This window comes from Leptosomus discolor, chromosome Z (genome assembly GCF_034619465.1).
Source record: "Leptosomus discolor isolate bLepDis1 chromosome Z, bLepDis1.hap2, whole genome shotgun sequence".
NCBI classification, from domain to species: Eukaryota; Metazoa; Chordata; class Aves; order Leptosomiformes; family Leptosomidae; genus Leptosomus; species Leptosomus discolor.
This window is the reverse complement of record NC_141419.1, coordinates 91,412,737-91,435,089: the sequence shown is the minus strand read 5'-3', so window position 1 is coordinate 91,435,089 and position 22,353 is coordinate 91,412,737. Positions and strand designations below refer to the sequence as shown.

Here is a 22,353-nt window from a genome sequence, read left to right as displayed (position 1 = left end):
ACTGCGAGGGGATTTTTGACCACACCACCGGTCTCACCCTGCTTGCTGAGCTGGTGACCGAGGACAGCCAGGTAGGACACAGGCGATGAAACCCCGACAAGATGCCTGGTTGGCTTTTCTGTGGTTTTTCGTTGTAGTTACAAGATCAAAGCAACTCAAAGATGTTTTATCTCTGGATTGCAGTGTGGAAGGTTGGCACCTAAACCAGATGCAGCTCTGGGGCTGTGTTCAGCACCAGTAGCTCCAAAGGGATGGGAATACTGGCAGCACTGGGTACCAGTAAGCCTGGGCAGACGGACCGAGTCTTCCCAGTGAAACCTGGAGTATGCAGGGAGGGGAAGGAGGAGAGGTTTGCTGAGCAGAGCACTAGCAGGTCAGCTCTTGGGGCAGGGAGGCAGGGAAGGAGCACAGGCAGCTTTTTGGAAATAAGCGCAGTTTTTACTGGCTGGATCCACCAAAGTGTGTAAATCTGCTGGCAGGGCAGCCCTAAGATATGCTGTCTGTGTTCCTCGTGATCTCAGGCTGGGATTATTCACCCCTCCTTCACGCTGTGCTCCCTTTTTGTGGTTACTCTTTGCTCTTTCGAAGTCGAGAGAAAGAAAGGAGAAGAACATGTCTAGTCGCCCGTGGGCATGCAGAGAGGAAAGCAGCTGATCTTCTCTCCCACTCTCTTCTTCCACTGTTAGAAGTGGGGGGGGGGAGCTGGGGGAGGGGGCGGGAAGAGTGTTTATCTGGTGGCATCTGGCTCAGATATGGCCAGGGAAAGGCTCTGATCTTTGCGCTTCTACATTTAAACCACGATGACCAAGCACGACCTGTGCACGCAGCTGGCACCACCAGCCAAGGCCAAACGCAGCCGCCAAATCAGCCGCCTCCTGTATTCGCTCTGAAATTCTGCTCCTCCTGGGCTCCAACTCCAAATTTCTCACACGAAGCTCAAGAGTTGATTAAACATTAAGAATTACTCATCGCCAAACGGTATACCCACGCTAGAAGCTTGCATCTCGCCGCCGTGCGATTCCGCGGGGAGATAGGCGGGCACAACAGAAACACATGGTTTATTACAGATAACCCCGAAGAACGCCGATAGTCACTGCCGCTTACACGACAAAACATCTGCAGGACTCTTAGGCTGCAGGACTTAGTACCAGCACAAATTCAAATTAATCACAAAGATAAGAAATGAGAGCCAAGACGGGAGGCTGCTTTGTCGGGGAAATCGCACATTCCTGCTGCAGCTGGGGCTCTGCACGGTGCCAGCTGTGACACACGGCTGAAGGAAAGGCTTTATTTTTAATTCCTATTAGTTAGTAAAAGTTCTGAGCTCTGCTAGTCAGGCGAAGCATGTCGTTGGAGGCATGTTTGTGTGCCCCTCCTATCCCTATTCCCGACTCAGCCAGTCACGGGGATCTGAGCAAACAGCAAATCCTTCAAAAAAAAAAAGAATAAAAGTACCCAAAAGACATAAAAACTCAGGAGTTGTGATCTCACTAACAAAGTACTTTGAAGATTGCCTGAAGGCAGGCAAGGAGGATTAGAAGGGAGCATGACCGGAGGGACCTGAGACGGTCTGGAGTGTGACCGGTGAGGAAACCCGGGGGGCAATTCAGGAGGAACTGGGAACTCCTCAGAGCCCCAGCCTGGGAAGCCCAGGGCATCTGCTGGGGAGAGAAAGACTTTTGATCCTGTCAAAGGATCCACCCAAGAGCTGGCTCATGCAGCCACCACAATCCCACACAAAAGGAACAAGCAGCTACTGTAGGAAAAAGGTTTGTCTTTGAGGGGTGAGGATGACTTTCATTCCCTTAAACTGAGTTAAGTTTTCTTCTAGAGGAAGAAAAGGTTTCTTTTGTACAAAGAAAAAGGGGGAATTGTTCATCCGTTGATACCCAACTTCTTACACGCAGCAGAGAGGCCCTACTGTCCTTGCTGGATATTCTCCCACCCCCCCACCCCTTGTTAATTTGCTGTTGACAAATGGCTTTGGTTTGCCGAGCGGCTCTAACCCATCACGCGGTGCTGTCCCACCCCTGCCTCATTCCCAGCCCTTCCCTCATGCCGCCGTTGGCATCCTTGCAGGTAAGACCAAGGCCGAGGAGCCACGTCAGTAGGGTTTAGCATCTTTGTGCTGAACTGCATGGACAGGGAGGGAAAGGAGAGGTGCCTCCACCTGCTTAAAGCAGCTTGAAACCTCAGCCCACACCTAAAGCTCTGACTTTTGTGCAGTCGTTGACACGTGAGGGCCAAGTGGGGCTTTCACCTGGCAAGTTCCTTGGCTTCTCCTTAGGGAGAGGTTTCAGGAAGGAGAATCCAAGCCAGCAAACCCAGGACAGACCATATGCTACATATTTGCTCTATAAATTCCTGCAGTGAGGAAACCCTGGAGGGCACACAGCGACCAGGATCCCCTTTGGCATCAAGTGAAGGAGAATCTCTTTTTTCCTCCAAAGTGAACATAAACTAAGCTTGAAGTCACAATGCCTTAAAATTAGCTTTTTCAGGAGAAAATCTTTCTAAAGCTGGTGGAGGGACTTCACAAAAAAAAAACATTAATAGGGGGACTGGAGGATCCACACCCCACTATTTTTTTATTTTCTGTTAGATTTCAAACAGTTGGAAGTGCTGCACATTTGTACACTATTTATTACACATAAAATTGATCCGTGGTTTTGTGTAAAGACTAAGGCAACATTTCCCATAAAACACCCCGTAAAGTATCAGGCAAAATTATAATATACCAAGAAATTCAGCCCTCCCAGCACTTAAATACGGGAGTTTCCAAGGGGAAAAGACACAGTTCCCTGCTGTGGTTTCCCTCTCCCAAAGACTAAGCCACAGTAGGATGACAGCGTAAGTCTCCCCTGAAATAAACTCAGGAGATTCCAGTTCCAGCACTACCACGGTGGTGTAACACATACTCCAGTGTGAAAATGCTGTGTATCGTACAGCTTTGATCGTGCAAGCAGCCCATCACTAATACCTGAAGTAACCGCGCTGCAGATTTCAGTTGGACGAGAAGCAGCTTTACAGCCAGCGTTAAACATTGACCTTTCTTCCCTTGGATCATTGTTTTCAACTTATCAGCCAAGTCCTGACTATCTACACACAAGCAAAGTCCTTGGCAGTGTTTGTGTTCCTGGTCTTCAAAGCTTCAGCAACCGCTTCTCCCTGTCACTTCTCTGCGGGCAACGAACTTGAAGCCATCGCTAATCCAACACCAAGGTTTTCCCATTTTCCTCCACCCCGGGGCACTTCTGGAGCCTGTGCATCGGCAGGACACATACCCCAGGAGGCCTCTCAGCAGAGAGCTGACACTGGGGGCGGGGGGTGGGGTGTCACACAGCGACCTGCGGGCGCAAGGAGCCCCTTCTCGCCATTAAACGCGGATCTTCCCTTTTCTGCGCTTATTAACTCCCCACTTTTTCACTCTTGCACCCCTCTGTGCACGCCTCTGCTCCCACTAGATGGCACCAGCGCACCCCCCGCCAGGTAACGTTACACCAGCGAGGGGCGCCATGGGCTGGGCTGTGTGGGGGCCCTCACGGACGCGCGGGAGGGACGGGGCCCCGTGCGCTCCGCCACCCCCGGAGGCCCTGCGGCCCCACACCGCAGCGCCCACACGGCTCCCCCGCGGTGGCTAAGAACCGGGAGCGGCGCCACAGCGTGTGTGGGCCGGGACCGGGCCGGGCCGGGGCAGACCCGCCTCACGCCGCCATAACCGCCTCAGCGCCTCCCTCAGCCCGCCCAGCGGGCTGCGCATGCGCAGCATCGCTCCAGTCTTCCCCACCGCCCCCGCCCAGCCACTTGCGCCTTCGCGTCTGCGCTTCGGCGGCGGTGCTGCGCGCGCGCGCGCGCGCGCGCCCCCCTCCCAGCGTCATGAGGTCACTTCCGCCGCTGTGCTTTACCATAGCAACGGGCGACGCGTCGCGGCGGTCCCGCTGGGCTCGGCAGGGTTGCGGTTATGGCGGCGCAGCGGCGGTGGCGCCGGGAGGTGACCGGGCCCGCCCCGCACTCCTTGGCGCTGGTGAGGGACCGCGGTGGGGCCTTGGGGCGGGCACCCCGGCCCGGTGTCGGTTGGGGCTGTGCTCCTCGGACGGGAGCCGGCAGCGGAGCGGGGTGGGCTTCCCGGGGGAGCCCGGCGCCGTGCGGGTGGAGGGCCTTGGGAAAGGCCGCCGCCACCCGTTGTGGGCCCAACCGTACGCGTGCGGGGCGAGGTCGCTTGTTTAGGGTACGTGGGCGGTGGGGTGAGGAGGCGCCCAGAGCCCCGGGGAGCTGTGACGGAGAGGGAGGGGGCTGGAGGGGTTACCTGGGGTGAGAACGTTTGTTCGGTGTGTGTAAAGCACCCCGTAAACACCCCCTTGGATGCGTAGGGGAAGATTTAAGCTGTAGCCTGGGCTACAAGTGCTGGCACCGTAAGCCATTTTGTGCTCTTGTGCTGGTGCTTTGCTTTTCAAGGCAAGGCTTGTCGGGATTTACCCCTCATTACTCTCAACTCTCATCATTTGGTACTTATTTGGTCATGTATCCAACTAAAAAAACACCTCAGAATAAGTGATTATATTTTCACCGCTGACATATGCTTTCTCTTACAGAGAGCCAAGCCTCCCAAAGGGCAAACAAGTGAAAATTTTATCCTGGCCCGCAGACAGAAAGAAGAGGAGCTCCTTGAATACACCAATTTCTTAAAGCTGTACAACCAATCCCGCAGCGTCTACGAGTGGCAGCAACGCAATGAACAAAAATGCCTGCACAGCATCGTGCGGAGAAAGGTGGACGCGACAATGCAGGAGTATCTGGCAGGGACTGACGAGAGACGACAGAGGTAGCAAAGAAATAGCTAATCCCCGTTTTTGCCCTTCTATTTTTGGCTCAACTGTATGCTTAGAGGAATGCTTATGGGAAAACCACTGAGCTGAGCTCAGCTCTGCCTGTTACGCTGCGCATTGTGGCCTGGTGTTCGTTATTTGTCGTTACAGAAAGCATAGGTGTGCTTAACTGGTGGTTGAGCAGCAACGTAGAGCAAACACTACCCTTTCGGCTCTTGTTACTAGTCCTTGTCACTGAGCCAATTGCTAGAAACACAGTAACTAGTACAGTTTAGGTGCTATCTAGAGCCTTGTCTGTCAAATGCAAGATAAAAGTAATATTACAGCGCTTTCATTGCTTGATTATTTTATTTTTAAAGAGAGTGACGAGTACTTTGATAAGAGTATCGGAAGCTCCAATTGTCAGGTGTAACTGAGGGTTTTGTTTAAGTTAATGTTTAGGTCCTACATGTAATGCTTTGCAGCACAGGCAGTTGAAAAAAATAAAAGAATTTTCAGAAGTCTTTCAAAAATAATAAAGGTGAGGCATATTGCTGTCTTGTAAAGAGCAGAATTGTGCTGAGTTGAGCTTAAAAACCAATCATGTGGTTTAATGTCTCAGTTACTTTTTCATGCTAAGTGACTTTGAAGCTGTGAAGGTCGTCAGTTTGGTATCCTGATCTGATGTGTCTTCATGGGACAGGAGTTGTATGCCAAAAAAAAAAGGTGTTTTGTTGTGTTCAGGTGGAATTTGACACTTTTTGATTTGGGCCCAGTGCCTCTTGTCCTGTCACTGGGCGCTACTGAGAAGAAGCTGTTTCCCTTTCCTGCGTTCCCTCCCTTCAGGTATTTATATACATTGATAAGATCCCCCTGAACCCTCACTTCTCCAGGCTGAACAGTGCCAGCTCTCTCAGGAGAGAGACCTTTATAGAATCATAGGAACATTTTGGTTGGAAAAGACCTTTAAGATCATCAAGTCCAACCATTATCCTAACATGCTCCAGTCCCTTAATCATGTTAGTGGCTCTTCCCTGGGCTCGCTCTGCTAAGTCTGTATCTTTCTTCTACTGGGGAGCCCAGAACTGGACTGAGCACTTCAGTTGAGATCTCCTCAGTGCTGAGAGAAAGGGTCACCTCCCTTGACCTGCTGGCAGTGCTCTTCCTCACGCAGCCCACGATGCTGTTGGCCGTCTTTGCCGCAAGGGTGCGTCGCTGGCTTATGTTCAGCTTGTCTGCCAGGATCCCCGGGTCTCTGCAGAGCCCCTTTCCAGCCAGTCAGCCCCCAGCGTGGGGTTGTTCCTCCTCAGGTGAAGGATTTTTTAAAACTCTACGCTGGGTTAAAAACTGGTTGGACGGCTGAGCACAGAGGGTGGTGGTGAACGGAGTTAAATCCAGCTGGTGGCCGGTCACAAGGGGTGTCCCCCAGAGCTCAGCGTAGCTCTGGTCTTGTTTAACGTCTTTACCGATGATCCAGATGAGGGGATCAAGTGCTCCCTCAGTGAGTTTGCAGATGACACTGAATTGGGTGGGAGCGTCACTCTGCTCGAGGGTAGGAAGGCTCTGCAGAGGGACCTGGACAGGCTGGATCGATGGGCTGAGGCCAATGCTCTGAGGTTCAACAAGGCCAAGTGCCGGGTCCTGCCCTTGGGTCACCACAACCCCCAGCAGTGCTACAGGCTGGGGAGGAGCGGCTGGATTGCTGCTCGGTGGGAAAGGCCCTGGGGGTGCTGGTTGGCAGCCGGCTGGACATGAGCCGGCAGTGTGCCCAGGTGGCCAAGAAGGCCAACAGCCTCCTGGCCTGTATCAGCCATGGTGTGGCCAGCAGGAGCAGGGAGGTGATCGTGCCCCTGGACTGGGCACTGGTGAGGCCGCCCCTCGAATGGTGGGTGCAGTTTTGGGCCCCTCACTGCAAGAAGGACACTGAGGTGCTGGAGCGTGTCCAGAGAAGGGCAGCGGAGCTGGTGAGGGGTCTGGAGAACAGGTCTGTGAGGAGCGGCTGAGGGAGCTGGGGGTGTTCAGCCTGGAGAAGAGGAGGCTGAGGGGAGACCTGATCGCTCTCTGCAGCTGCCTGAGAGGAGGCTGTGGTGAGGTGGGGTCGGTCTGTTCTCCCAAGGAACAAGCGATAGGACAAGAGGGAACGGCCTCAAGTTGTGCCAGGGGAGGACATCAGGGAAAATTTCCTTACTGACAGAGTGGTCAAGCCCTGGAACAGGCTGCCCAGGGCAGTGGTGGAGTCATCATCCCTGGAGGTGTTCACAAACCATGTAGATGTGGCACTTGGGGACGTGGTTTAGTGGGCACGGTGGGGCTGGGGTGGTGGTTGGAGTTGATGATCTTCGAGGTCTTCTCCAACCTAATGATTCTATGAATTTCATGGAGTTTGTTCTTATTTAGCTGCTTACAATCCCCGTGCTGTCTTTGCAGGGAAGCTTGGCTCTGTATGTGGTGAAAAGAGTGCAATTCGGTTTCCAGAATTAGTCAGTCTTTGGCCTTGCTGCCATCACTCCCACCACCAGTGCCAGTGGAGGTCCACAGCACTCTTGCTCACGCAGTAGCAGGGGCATCCCATTGCATAAAAGTGAGAGTGATTTCCCAGCGGCCGCTGTGTTATTTGGGCTGGAATTAGTGAGTTTCTGGATTCCTTAGCCCCAGGTTTCTTACTGCTAGGGTTAACAGAGAGGTAAATGGTGGTGTGTTTAAAAAATTGCCAATTTGACATCATTTTCTCATCAAAGCTTTTTCAGGATGAAGTGGCTTATGGAGTGATGCTAAAATAACAAAAGGTCATTGCGTGAAGATACAGTTATAGAGGCGTAGAGAAGGGTGGTAAATTCCAGGGAAGGGTAACAATGGTACAAGAGCAAATGGATGTCAACTGGTGGCAAATGTAGCCTGGAAATTAGAAAAATTTGTTTAATGGGGGCCTGGAGCTGTAAAGCGGCATAGGAAATGGGTTTGTAAGATAAGGAGCTTAAATTGTACCGGGACCGAATTACTCCTGTTGGGCTGTAAGATCCCCTCCATGGGCATGACAGGAACGACCTCTGAGTTCAAGTTTGATGTTCCCTTGTTTGGCACTTGCAAGAAATGTTGAAAGGTACCCGTTTTGCGCTCATAACAAGCTCTTTGTCATTCAACAGGAGGATTGGTTTAGCTTTTATTTAAATGCTCTCATTACAGGCTTCGTGAGCTGCTGGAGGCAGAGGAGAGTAGGTACTTCGCTGAGATGGAGGCACTTGAAGAAACGGTGCAGGAGAAACAAGGAAAGATGAGGGAGCAAGCAAAATTACTGAGAGAGAAGCGAGAAAAAGAAAGGCAACAACTGGTGGCCGAAAAACGAGAGCAGCAATTCAGGTATCACTGTAAAAATATCTTATAAAAGAGAATTTGCCTGAAATAAACATAAAGGGACAATTCAGCAAGAAGGTGACAATAATCAGCTGAGGAAGGAATGTGCTTGAAATGATAAAATAAAAAAAATTGAGGTGGTTTGGCTAGAGGCGTGTGAGCTTTGCCAGAAGTTGAAAGGCCTCAGCTATAGGGCATGCAGGGGAGCCGAGTATCGTCCTTTTCTGACAAAGCGGTGCAGCCTCTGAAAACCAGGGATCCAAATTCGCAATGCTGTGATGCTCAGTAAAAATTCTCAGTAATAGAGATGGAGACAACAGGTACAGAGAACTGTCCCATCTCCGTTATTTGATTTCAGCGTCGAGATGCCGTGAAAACGTTCTTCCATTTTGGGGTGAAACTCCTTGTCCTGCGTGAGCATCCCTGCGCTTGCACCTGCCAAGTCAGCTGGTTTTGTAATTTCTTGTTCTATTTCAGCTGTATACTAGTGGAGTGAAAAGTTCAGGGAAGCTTAATTTGGCCTAAATAATGTTTATTAAGCAAATACGTCAAAAATGCTTGAAAAATTAAGATTGTCCAAAAAGACAGTGTTTTTATTTATTGCATATTTTTCAAGAATACCGGCTAAGGTTTTAACGCAACCTGAAGTTCTCTGCCAAATCTTCCTGGATGCTGGGCTTGGCAGCATGAAGTCATTAAGATATGCAGGTGCTTCGCAGGCCCTGAGGCCTTGGCAAGAAATCTGACTTGCTCATTTCTTGGAAATCTGGTCTTCTGAGGAAGGGATGAAAATAATATTAATGTAATTTAATTGTAATCATTTGAAGTGTCTCTTCCCGGTCTCCCACGGTGCTATGGAAAACCCACACCACCTGCTTCTCAGTGTGAAGAAGCTGGGGATAAAAACCAACACTTGTGCATAAACTCTAATTCATTAATTTCACAGAAAAACGTCCGTTTCTTAAACGTGGGGTTTATTGAGATGGGTGTTAAGGCAGCGTGTGCACTTCTGAATTCACATGCTGGCTTGAAAATATGCTGCAGTTGCCTGTCTTAGTGTATCAGGTCCTCCTTCTTCCTGCGTTGCTGTATGGCTCACACATGATCCTGGGATCATTCCCATCATCCTTCTGCTTTTCCCAGTCCGCTCTTGGATCTAGGCAATATTCGTGCCACGTAATATCCCATTAAAAAGTGTTGCTGTAGCTTTACTAGGTGGAGTTCTGCTGGCTGTGGTATTTCAGAGGATTTAGGGGCAGTGAAATCATCTTTCTTCACAGCCGTTGTGAGTGGCAATCTTTGAGGATCGTTGCAAATGAATCCCCATGCTGCCATGCATGGAGTCCTTCTCTCTGACTGCCCTGATGCAATGGAAATATATTTCCATAGTCAGTTCCTCCCTCTGCTGCTCTAGCTCTGTCGCTTTCTACTGTTAAAATTAAGGGTCTATAAAAAAACCAACTTTAATAACACCAGGTGAGAACAGTTCAACTGTCTGTTGATCTCCCCTTCAAAAGCCAGATATCTTTCTTCATGTATATGCTTAGAAATATTTTAAAGTGTTTTCTTCTCTGTCCTTTTCCAATGAGAAAGGATGTCTCTACTGTGGTGATCAATTCTGATGAAATTAGTAACTTCTAATATCTGAATATATTTGTTATTAAGTAGCCCCAAATCTGCTTTTCACCCCACTCTTAGCTGTTACTTTTCCTTCTAAACCATCCTGGCCCACACGGAGATCTGGCAGCAGGCTTGGCTGCTCAGGAGATCGACACTTATTGAAGATCCTCAACCAGAAGTCTGTAACTGGGTCACAACCTGTCCCCTTAGAGTGCTGGGTGCTCTCCAAACCTCTTTGATTGCGTACCCCAATCAGTTAAAAAAAATGTTAGCTCTCACCCCCAATATGTTATAAATTATACACTTATACTTAATTAAATTAAAAGAGGGTGAGGTAAAGATGGAATAAACACTATTTTTATTTTTAATGTTATTTATTAATGGTATAAAACATATTTTCTTCTTCCACCCCAATGGATTGTCTTGCACATCCAACATCGGAGATGGCTGCTCTCGGGCCCACCCAGAGGAGCCCCGGGAGGTCATTTCAGTAGCAGGTGGAAATACACGTGGTTTTCTACTTCCCTTTGCCTGTGAATTTACAACTGTTTTGAATGCCTTTCTGTAAGGCTTCTTTATATTGCTTTTTGAGCAAGGTGCTCCGCTCATTTGCAGGTACAGGCTCTCAAACCTGCGGTACAGGAGCACCTATAACGTACAGCGCTCCGTGCATTATTATTCCCGAGGACTAAAAGGCAGCTCTTTTATCAGCCGTGTGGGCTGGCTTCGGAGCTGTAGCCTGAGGATACAGATTTAACAGCTTCTCAGTCGTGATGTTAGCCAGGAAGAGTCCTCTGACAGAGAGCACGGTCCTTGACCCACCGGAGTTCTGCTGGAATTCGTTTTCACGAAGGGCTACAACTTGTATGAAGAGATATTCAGCCAGTTTTAGCCTGAGGGCGTGTTCATCATTGGTATCTCTAAAGAAAATGGCAATGTCTTAAGATTTGCATAAAATACATATTACATCCTCTTTCTGCATCAGGAGCATCCATACAGAGAATGTTGTTATCACAGCAACTTTGTACCGCAGCCGTAAAATGAATAAATAACTGGCGGTGGGGGGAATAAATGCAGTTTCTGTCTTTGGGAAGTGGCTACATACGGGCACAATTTTAATGTTAAGAAGCTTAGGATAGCAAAGTGAGGAAGAAAACCAGCCATCTGGGGGAGCAGATGTTTATAGGTTGCTGTAAAAGCTGCTTTGAAGGAATTATTTTGATGAAATCAAGCAATTACAGGGTTATTTTCTATTAAAATTCTAACCATGCCAAATTTTTATTTAACTTCTCTTCCCCTCTGGGAATTCAATTAAATTCAGATTAGTTTATAATCATGACAAAGAATAACCAATTCTTTATTCCTTCACTGCTGAGAGAGCTTTGAACCCCTTGTGTTAAGGTAATACAGTTATTTCTAATGGTGTAAGATTTCAATTCTTAATAGTGGCGTGTTTCCCTCAGAAATCTGGTTTTCATGAATACTAATTTTTGCCATAATCACCACTAACTCCTACACAGGAAGTGGAAAATAGATCCCAGTGGTATATTGTAAGAAACCCAGCAATGACGTGGTATGTTTGTTGACATTCTTGAAGGCAGGGGCACCTCTTGGAGCAGGCCGTGCACATTGCCGTGCTGCTCTCTGCTTTCGTCGTTGGGATGGCCAGTAAATGACTGGTCAGAAGGTTCCCGGCTCGTGCAAGGAAGTAGAGCGGCTGTCCCTTTTCACTAGCCTACACTGATGTCTGCTCTTTCACTCTTGTATTTCCTCACCTTTCTCAAGGCCTGAGCTGAGGACGGTTCCTCATTCCAGGGACAGTTTCTCCTTTAAAGGATACTAGTCCAGCTCTCAGGGAAGAACACAACATTTGGTTAGAGGATGTGGCGTGGAATTGGGGGAGAATCACAGAATCATAGAAGGGTGGGGGTTGGAAGGGACCTCGAAAACTCATCTAGTCCAACCCCCCTGCCAGAGCAGGACCACCTGGAGTAGATCACACAGGAACACATCCAGGCAGGTTTTGCATGTCTCCAGAGAAGGAGACTCCAAGAAAAGTGCTGAGTGTGGCAGGTTTTATTTTACAGAGACATGGTGTTGAAGAAAGGGGACTTGATGGATTACTGTTGTTTCTTCTCAGTCAGGAACAGTTGAGAGGTTAGAAATGCCTTCTGGATATCGAGTAAATTGAGATTTTCGTTTTCATGGCACCGCTCTCCCTTTTATTATAGTGCTTAGCACCTTTCACCACTGTCTCCATGGCATTAGGTGCTTTCCAAATGGAGGACGAAGAGAGAGATGCCCTTGGCCCCAGCAGCTCACAGCTGAAATACGAGGCAGCAAACACTGAATGCTGATAGGAAGAAAATGTGGCGAGACTTCTGCGTGAAATTACAGGCCAAGCGTTGTGTTCTTTGGCTGTATCTCACTCCTGCAGCACCCAGGGAGAGCGAGGTGTAGCAATCCTTCCCCTCCGCAGTCACAGCTCTGCTGTTTTGCACCGCTCCGCTCTGAAGTTTGACCGGTTGGATGGCTCGCGCTGTGGCACTGAGGACAGGGTCAGGCTGGCTTTCGGCACTGTCACTTTTTCTGTCTGTCAGCAGCTCGTTCAGCCGGTTCTGAACTGGAGGAGGGCTGTTTGGGGAAATGCTCTTTGTGGTTTAGAAGCCCTAAGTCATTTTTATTAGGCTGGCTTAGCATGGGGTTTTATTGGTAAAGCTTTGGAAGATCTTGTAAGCCAACACATGATTATTACACGCTGGTAGTTGCCTCAGCCGCGTATTAATGATACCAGGAGCTGCGCTTGTTAGCAGGGGGTGACAAAGGAGGTGTGGCAAGTAAAGAAGCCGTTATTTGAGAGCATAATCTTGCTAATTTAGGGCAGCAATGAGTTCTAGACCACCAGTCACATCCTGTGTGGCTAAACTCTTTGCCAGTGGATAGAGCAGTTGACCTCAGGGGGAAGCCAAATTTGCATCTTCTGTAGCTTCCATGGAGGCGCCCTCAGATACTGAATAAGGTTCCTGTTAATTCTATGCCCAAAACCCAGGTCAGGGAGTGTAGGAGTGAGTTTAGATGGAGACAGCAGCTGTACTGGACTTAGGAATCGTTTAGAAAAGTGAAGACTTTACAAAGACAGGCCTTTAGCAGAGCCACAGAACACGGAAAAGGAAATCGCCAAGTATCTACTTTTAGTGCTGGCAAGCTTAATTTTGCTTTTAAGTGGAAAAAAAAAAAAAAATCTTAGGCTATGGAATTAATTCAGATTTTGTTTCATTGCTGTAGTTATGCAAATTAAATAAGGATCCTGATGCGGAGACTGATAGTACGATGAGATAGTTGCTTGATGAATATTTAATATTTTTGCTTAGAGAGGGTTGTCAGTTAAAGGTTGTCTAAAGTAATAGTATTTCACCTTGTACAGGTAACTACTGCTGTCATGCAGTGCTTCAAGATTCAGTCAGGGATGTGATGTCTGCTCTGCATTCCTAAATAGCATTGCAATAATCTGCGGAAGATGGTTTCACTCAGCGTGAAATTGTGAGATATCTTTTTACTTCACAGCATTCATATGTGTCTGTCACGCGTCCTTAGAGCTTAGAGATCCTTAACACTTGGAGATCTTCTAGTCCGCTCGTTTCACGTTTTGATTTTATGAAAATCTATATGCTGGTTAGAGAAGAGAATGTATATTTTTCAGATCAAATAGCATTTGGTAATATGTTGATCTCAATAGTGCTTTGTTTGCAAAAATAAAAGCATCTGGAAATAGTTGAGTGTTCTTCCACTGAAGATAAATACCTGTTTATATGCAACTTGGTTGCAGTGAGTAAGTGAAAATTGAAAGCTGTGTGACTTGTTTGACGTTCTAGCTTCTCGAGACTTTTATTGCAACTCTTCTGAATTATCCCACAGAACTCCACTAAAAAAAATTAATAAATTTCTAGTGGTTCCTGTTCAATTGTGTAACCTAAATTTCCGCTCTCAAAGTGTTTTCTGATTATGAATGAGCTTTCAAGTGACTAATAAACCTGTTCTAAGTCTTCATTTGCATAAAGAGCAACCTGCGTGTTTGAACAAGCGTAGTGTGCGTGTGGTTTATACGTGGAAAAAAGGCACACGTTCCAGCTACACACATACAGTTAATATAAAATACACATTGTATATATAACGTATGTATATATAGGGTTTTTTTTCCTTACAAATGCAAATATAGGATCTGCTCTTCAACTCCTTAATGTCAAAATCTCCATCAAATCAGGCTCTTAGGCCTCACAAGGAGTTGCTGTCAGACCAGGTATAGAATTTGGTATCCTCAGCCGTAGTCCTTTGAGTAGTTATAAGCTGGAAGCCTCTACGCCTCACTTGCTTGTTATTTTGAGACTTTTTTTTTTAAAAAAACATTTTTACGTTGCCTTTCAGAGAACAGTGCGAGGAGCTTCGCGTACAGTGGATGAAGAAGCATCAGAAGGAATTGTGCAAAGACCGCCTGGCCCAGCTAGCTCTGAAGGAGGAGTTGAAAAAGCACCAGGAGGAGGAAGAGCAGATGTTTGCAGAGCTTTGGAAAGAGGATCGGTTGGCCAAGGAAAAGCGAGAGGCAGTGGAGATGCAGAAATCAGTGGAACAGAGTCGGGACCTCCTGAATGCGCTCGACGCCCACGTGGCGGTGCTCAGCGCTCACAAAGAGGAGGAGAAGCGGCTGAAGGAAGAAGAGGCTCGATCGCTGGTAATTTCCCTGTCATTCTCAATTCAGGGTTGTGTGTAAGGCCCTCCTAATGGTAGGCTTACTAGACGTTTAGATTAATCCATACCTTAGTAGTATCTTCACTGATTCCATTAGTATTTGAGACTGTCCTATTACGCTAAGCCTCTTTGCCAGAGCTGTGGCAAATGCGTTCCTGTTTACAGAGGGAAACACATCTTTTGCAACTTTGCATTGTAAAGGATTTTTGGCATTCAAAGCCACTGGGAGCCTTTGTGGGAAATCAAAATGTTTTTAAGCTTTTGCCAGACGTCTTTGCAATTTTCTGGTTTCCTGCGGGGATAGCTAGCGCGGATCTCAGACCGTGATATGTATGTTTAATTATCATGGTAAGTGCACTGGGAGGAAGCAGCAGGAGTCTGCTGCTCCCAGAAGGGAAGGCGAGCCGGGAGCTGAGGGTGACAGCAGGGCAGGCAAGCACGCTGTCCCCCCGCAACAAGAGTCCCCCAGGACCCAAGGGAACGGAGCAGAGCAGGTCTGCTGCCAGCAACCGGGCTCATCTGACAGCCCAAACTGCTTGGCACGTCTGGAGCGATGACGTCCAAGGTGAAGCCAGGCAGCAGGTCTGGGTTAGGACCGACCTCGGGCACAGGCGTAGCTCACGTAGGCACCAAAGGTGAGAGGCTGAGCCTAACTGCGGCTCCCAAGCAGCTCCTCTCAGCCCTTTTTCTTTCCCAGCTCTCTGATCCAAGGCTCGCGTCAGCACTGGCTGCGAGCGCAGGCTGCCAAGCCCCCGTGGGGAGGTTGCAGAGCCTGTTGGTGCACTCAGGACCCGGACGTATATGTGAGGAGACACGTGTGTGCGAAAAATCCCGACTGCTTATGCCTCAGCTGGCTGAATTTCAGAAGCTACACCCATTTTTTCTTTGAACAAAATAACAAGCAGTGCCTAGGCTTTTTATTAGTGCTGGCTGCTGTTGGGTGCCATGTTGCGCGAGGCGTTTGGCCACCTTGGCCATCTTTTCTAGCCACTCTCCTCTTTTTTTTTTTTTTTTTTTTTTTTTCCCCTTTCCCCTCCTCATCTCTGCCCAGGGTGGGCTTGCTGTAGTTGTGCTGCCTTTAGTGAGGCTTGTTAGCTCGCAGTGTTGACTTTGTGAGTTATGGGAGACTACTTAGGTCAGACTTGGTCTTCGTTTTGTGGCTATTTACACGCAGCGATTGACTTGGGGTGCTCTGTTAAGCACTGGAAGCTGATGTTGGCAAGATAGATACCCTGCTGCTTTTTAAAAATAATGACGATAATAAATCTAAAGCTCTGAAAATCCTAGCTGTAAAACAGCAGAGTCCTTATTCCTTGCTAGACTGCAGTGTTTCACTTATTTAAAAACATGCAGAATAAAATTATTTTCTTGTAACAACTTTTAAGGTGCTGCCAAACCTCGCAGGCAAAGAACACTTCTACTTAACTGGCCTTTTCAGAAAAATGCTATTAGCATAGAAGACTTTGTAGCTTCTCCTGAAGACAGCTGCCTTGGGCTCTGTCAAGGAGATAAATTTCTGGTAAAGTGGTTTAGTCTCTGAAAAAAAAAAAAAGCTTTCTTCAAAGAATCCATAAAGGAGAGTTTCTGTGTTGAAAATGGGACGTAATCCTTTTTCAGCAGAAGAGGGCTGTGGCAGATGGCCTTGTTACAAGTTTCTCAGTGCAGAGCTGGTAGCCTCTAATGATTAGGGATTTCATGGGTGGTGGACAGCTGAAGTGTCTCTGTTGATAATGATTTCTTCTGGTTGTTGCAGTGGAAATAGATTATTTAGTGAAGCAAAACTTGCACCTTTGCCACGATAGACCGTATGTGTACGTCAAGATGTCTCAGGCTGGATGACAGAAGAGAGGCAGCAATATTTGTGTTACCTACATTAGCTGCCTTCCTCCTCCTCTGTCTTTCCTCTCTGTTAAACAATCATGGTTTCTCCAGAAGGTGACTGAAATTGTGGTGTTTTGGCTGTAGGCTCAAGTGCTAGACAAGTTTCTGCCGTAGCACTTTGGTCCTGGCTTGCAGGTGGATGGTGGCAATTTCTTCATACGTTTGCAATGTTGTGTTACCCCGTCATATAAACTTTCACAGAGTAAGGACCACGGATCCCAGCCTTGGCTGCTTTCACACAACCTCACTGTTGCCAGAATTCAGCCCAAGGCGTGTGCCAGCTTGCCCAGTAGTCTGCTAACTAGTTCCACCTTCTTCACCATTCAAAGTGTTTTGGATTACTTAGTAGTTCAGATAATATATACTGAATTTCAAAGCTGTTTTACCAGCTTCTGAAAGTGAATTTGGCTGCTCAGGCAAAGAGGCTTTGAAACGCTGGAACTGTCAGTGAGTACTTTCTGCCCAGCACCACAAGTTAGATTCCTCAGGAGGTGCCACTTGTACTTTCACATGGGGAAAGATTAGGCACGTTGTTTATGGCAAACCTGCTGATCCATGTTAGAATATTTATTGACATCACAAAAGAGATGTTTAATTTAAAAAGAGGATAGCAAAAACCTGTACCTTCCAGACAGTTGAGGCAGCTTCTGAGACCTGTAGATAAGCTAATGTTGGCCGCGTACTCTTTTATGACTGTGAGTGCTTGTAAACTTATCCAAATGCAGGGTGTTCAGGAATTATGCTAAATTTCGAATATACATATACCTGTTTGATCTTCAATATACGTTTCCTATTTTTATTGTTTCTTAAGAACACAACTTTACTGTCCATTTTCCTGTTCTTTCCAATATAAAGTGGTTTGAAGCCACGGAAACTGAGGAACTGCCCATCAGAATATAAGGATACAATTACTTGGTGCACCCTTACGTCCACTAGAGATGCAGTGCTGTGAACATGCAGCACAAACACAGGACAGGTAATACACGCAGGAACAGGAGGAACACGTCGCTCTGTTACCAGTTAGCGGTTATGGCTGCGTGTGAAGACTTGGGTGTAGATCATATGTGCTGCAATGATATTGATTTCTCTGAAGAGATGACTCTGTCTGTCTGCTTGAAATATTTGGAGTACATCAGGCATTCCCGTGACTCCAGGCATGTGATAATTAAAGAGAAAAATCCTGAATTCTAATGAATGCTATGCAAAAATGTTCGTGCTTTAATGGGTCTAACGAATGACACTAATTCCAGCAAGAAAGGCTTTAAATATTTATCTTTGCTTTTTAATGTTCCAATTCAACTAATTCTAGCCATTGTGTAGTTTGAAGTTCTGCAGTGATTTTACAAGCTGGCTATTTTTACTGTTGTAGGAAGAACAGCAGCGACTGCTGAAGCTAGAAAATGAACACCTTCAGATGGAGAAACTACAGAAACAGAAGGAATGCAGGGATGTGTTGCTCAGTGCAGCACAGGACAAGAAGAATCATCTTAACAAAGAAAAACAAAGTGAACTTGCCCTAGAGATGAAGATCTTAGAAAAATCTCATCAGGAAACCCAGGAGGACACTGAGGAGAAAACAAAACGCAAAGTAAGGGCTAGTTGTGAAGTTGTGGGGCAATACCTCCTCTAGACTAATTTTATGACAGTGAACTGCCCAGTACAAGTGAGATCAGACACAAGCCCTTTTCTTTGAACAAGTCTATTCTTTTGTCACGTAGCCTGTTGCCTCTCCTCCTGCCAGCGCTCTGCTGCTGTGAAGAAGCCCATCATTGGTTAAAACCACAGTACTTTAAAGCAAGGCTACCAGGCTAGACAAAAGAAGGGGGCTCTCAGGAAACCCTGGAATTTTGTCCCTACATGCTGATTTCATTGTGTAAAATTAATCACTGAGCTTTTTCATCCTTCTAGTGCATGAATGGAGGTTAGAAAAATGTGGGGTTTTTTTTCATGGACCTGATTTATTCAATATTTGTAACTGCAGAGGAAAGTCTTTAACTTATTCTAAGAAACGGTTTTAAATCTCTAATAGCTGGATATATAGATGCAAAACCTTGGAGAACATCTTGGAGATGCCACAAAACGATAGATGTGTCACTTCACTTCCTAAATTTAAAACAAGCAGATTGTCCAACTTCAGGGTGAAAACAAGTCTCGAGATAACTGTAAGAGAAAGCAGGGAACTGCGTTCATCACTCTGCTCAAGGTGTTTAGAAGCTCGCGCAGGTTAGGAAAGTTGTATAAACTCACCGTTAGACCTTGGCACAAAAGTAGAGGAGGTGATATTTAGTATTATTTATTATGATATTTGTTGGATCCGAAGGCTTCTAATGCAGGGGATGGTGAAGTAGCCCGGTCAGCTGTGGAAAGCTGGTAAAATGTCTGTGTTGTAGGCAGCTGAGCTGCTGGGGAGGGGAAGGGATCGCTCTGTATTTGTTCTGCTGTGCCACCATTGTCCAGGCAGTGTTGAGCGGCCGGGAAGAAGGTTCTGCACAGCACTCTCCCATGGCGGTGTTTGGAATGGAGCTTTAGGCTCCTAGTTCCCACGCTGGCCTCAACCCACCGCTTCTGTTCACGTTTTCAAAGGCTTTTTTTGAACGTATTTACTCAGATCTGCAAACGTCTGTGTGTTTGCAGCAAGAGCTGCTCAAGGAGCAACTGACTTACCGGGCACACCTGGCTCAACAGCTGGAGAAGGAGAAAGAGCGAGAAAAAGAAGTGGACAAGCTCCTCGATGAAGAGATGGCCAAGGTTTGGGCCAAGAAGGCTCAGCAAATGCGATTAGAAAAGGAGGCTAGAAAGCAGCTACTGAAAGACGTCCTAAATACAAGACAACTGCAGATTGAGGAGAAGTGTAAGTACTAACGGCTCGCTGTCTGTGCACCAAACCTACGGCGTGAACGCAAGTCTTGGCAAAGGCAGAGGGAGTACAACACGCTGCTTTTGGGAAGAGCGTCTGGCCCAGCACGCACAGGCTGTATGGTTGAGTGGACAACAATGCTGCCGTCTCTGAATCTGCTTCTGAAATTTTACTCCTACAGGCATTCCTTACACTAATCTCCCATTGCTATCACCAGAGCAAAGCCTAGTAAAGTAAGGATTGCATGAGCAAGCGGTCATTATTATTAATTATATCATTATGATGATGATGATGATGAATGTGAAATCTTTTCTCTTCCGAGTGGATGAAAAACAAATAAGCTGAGAATACACTTGCCATTGTTTGTGTGCCTCTTCAGAAGCAACAAAACTTAGGCCTGCTATTTAGGCTGCTTGGCTTGAATAAAGTCTCCCTGTCTCACTTCTGAAAGTGTTTTGGTGTTTTTTTTGCAGTGCAGAGAAATGCAAAGGAGCAGGAAGAACTTGATCAAGAGAGGAAGTTATTAGCTGAAGCAATTGCAGAACTCAAGCATATAGAAGAAGAAAAGTATGCAAGGTATTTTTCTTTTATGCCATCGGTATATGTCACTGCAGACTGATCTTTTAAACTTGAGGAGGCTCGTTCTTATTTTTGGATAACTTTAAGAGCACTGGGTGGGCTTTCTTCTGTTCAGAGAGGCTGTGCCACCGCAGCCTGTCAACTCCAAACTGCTCAATATATTGCCATTGGTGTTAGATCACTAGGTCTGATATCATTGTACAAATAATGGTGTTTCATTACATCTCTGTGTTTTGGTCTTTTTGGACTTGCATCCATCACGGTTATTAAATACATCCCCTCGTTCTCTGAGCTGTTATTAGGAGTTGCAGAGGTTTGGGGAGGAGGGTTAATGACAGGTTAGGTCCTTACTTACCTAGGAGAACTAGTGTGTTCAGGCTTATTGCTAAACTCCACCCACGCACATCCCTTAAACAACCATATCATCAGCCACCACAATACCAGACTACTTCACGTAACCACGGGGTTCTCCTTACCTTACAGGATGAGAATACAGTTGTACGCAGTAGCTGAAATGTTCCTCTGGGTGTCATGCAAAGCCTAGGGCAAAGGGCCTTATTTCACTTATTCACTTGCCCTTCCGTACTCGTGCCCTTTCTCCACACTTGTCTGTGGGAGGTAACCGCAGAGCTCCTTCCAGAGCCAGTATCTGTTGTGTTCTCTGACGGCTTTATTGGCAACAGTCTCCTGGTAATGGCAGAAATCTCACCCTTCTGAAGGAAACGTGCAGAGCTTCGTTTGGGATAGGCTTCGCTTAGCAAAGCCAGCATTCGGTGGTGTCAGTGGGCGTTTGTGGTTCAGCTGTGTTGTGTGAGCGCACAAGTCTTGACACTGTTGGCATTTTAAGTGTCTGTGCGAGGCTATGACTCCTGCTCCGCAAGGGCCTGAACACGTAGGTAGACTTCACTGCTCCCAGAGGGTAGGGGAAGGCATGGATGAGTCTCAAGGTAGAATGGTTTCTTCTGATAGCCGTTTCCTACAAAATCACAGAACCATTATGTTGGAGAAGAGCTCCAAGAGCATCAAGTCCAACTGTCAGCCGAACTGTCACCATGCCCACTAAACCATGTCCCCAAGTGCCACGTTACTTGGGCAAAGAGACCGACCCCACCTCACCACAGCCTCCTCTCAGGCAGCTGTACAGAGCGATCAGGTCTCCCCTCAGCCTCCTCTTCTCCAGACTGAACACCCCCAGGTCCCTCAGCCGCTCCTCACCAGACCTGTTCTCCAGACCCTTCACCAGCTCCGTTGCCCTTCTCTGGACACGCTCCAGCACCTCCGTGTCCTTCTTGTAGTGAGGGGCCCAAAACTGCGTGAGGGGAGGTTTAGATTGGACATCAGGAAAAATTTCTTCACTGACAGAGTGGTCAAGCCCTGGAACAGGCTGCTTAGGGCAGTGGTGGAGTCACCGTCCCTGGAGGTTTTCAAAAACCGTGCAGATGTGGCACTTGGCGACATGGTTTAGTGGGCACGGTGGGGTTGGGTTGACAGTTGGACTTGGTGATCTTAGAGGTCTTTTCCAACCTTAATGATTCTGTGATCTACACGTTTTTTGAACTGTTCCAGTGCTTGACAACCCTTTCAGTAAAGAAATTCTTCCTAACGTCCAACCTGAATCTCCTCTGGCACAGCTTGAGGCCATTCCCTCTCATCCTATCGCTTGTTCCTTGGGAGAACAGACCGACCCCACCTCACTACAGCACCACAGGAGTAGCCTGCACCCTGCCTTCCCTGTTGGTAGTAACTTCTCTTCAGAATGAGGGAGTGGAGATGGGGTGTGAAAGGACTGAGACCCGACATGCTCATTCTGTATCCTCTCACTGCCACTGTGAGGGGCAGGGAAGGCACGCCGATGACAAGGAGTTGTACTTGCTCTTTTTTTTTTTTTTTTGGTTATGCACTGATTTTGCAATCTGCTTTATAAGATACAACAGAATGCAATGAATTTTCCGAAGAACGTAAGGTTAGCAGGTAGCATTTGGCTAACAGAGTTTTGGACGGTTCTTCAGTGTAAGGTTGAGTGTTAAAATAATAATACTGAAAGTTGTTTGTGTTTTTTTTTTTTTTCACTCACACTTCATAAAAAAGCTATTTATATGTCATTTCCAGAAAAGTAAAGGAAGCAAAAGAATACCAAGAGCAACTCAGGGCTCAAATTGCCTATCGACAACAGGCCCGCGATGCTGAGGAAGAAGAGAAGCAGCAAGAATATGAATCGGGCCTAGCAGCAGAGAGAGCTTACCAAGAAAGGGTACAGGAGATTCTATCAAGGCCTTGTGAGAAACGAGCAAAAACCCACCCTTTGAGAAGAAAAACTAACATCTAGCTCTCAAAAAGATCACTTACTGTGACATTTTAGATCACTCAGTTGCCTTTAAAAACGTTTTCTAAGGGTGTTTATAACTGACTTGAGTTAGTGGAACCCTCTTCTCTGTGGTGCTCAAAATATTTAAGTGGAAAATACAAGAAACATAATATTGTAAAGGTTATTTTTTCCCTATGGATTTTTCTGACAAG

General features: G+C 47.1%; 1 protein-coding gene across 1 annotated transcript; it reads left to right on the top strand.

The window, feature by feature from the left end:
- Positions 1 to 3,961: 3,961 nt before the first annotated feature.
- CFAP53 (cilia and flagella associated protein 53) lies at positions 3,962 to 22,195 on the top strand. Its single transcript, XM_086480206.1, has 8 exons — positions 3,962 to 4,024; positions 4,593 to 4,822; positions 7,989 to 8,162; positions 14,199 to 14,502; positions 17,770 to 17,988; positions 19,035 to 19,251; positions 19,731 to 19,833; positions 21,946 to 22,195. The coding sequence occupies exons 1-8, from the start codon at positions 3,962 to 3,964 to the stop codon at positions 22,160 to 22,162; spliced, it is 1,527 nt and encodes a 508-aa protein (XP_086336332.1). The 3' UTR covers positions 22,163 to 22,195.
- Positions 22,196 to 22,353: the final 158 nt, after the last annotated feature.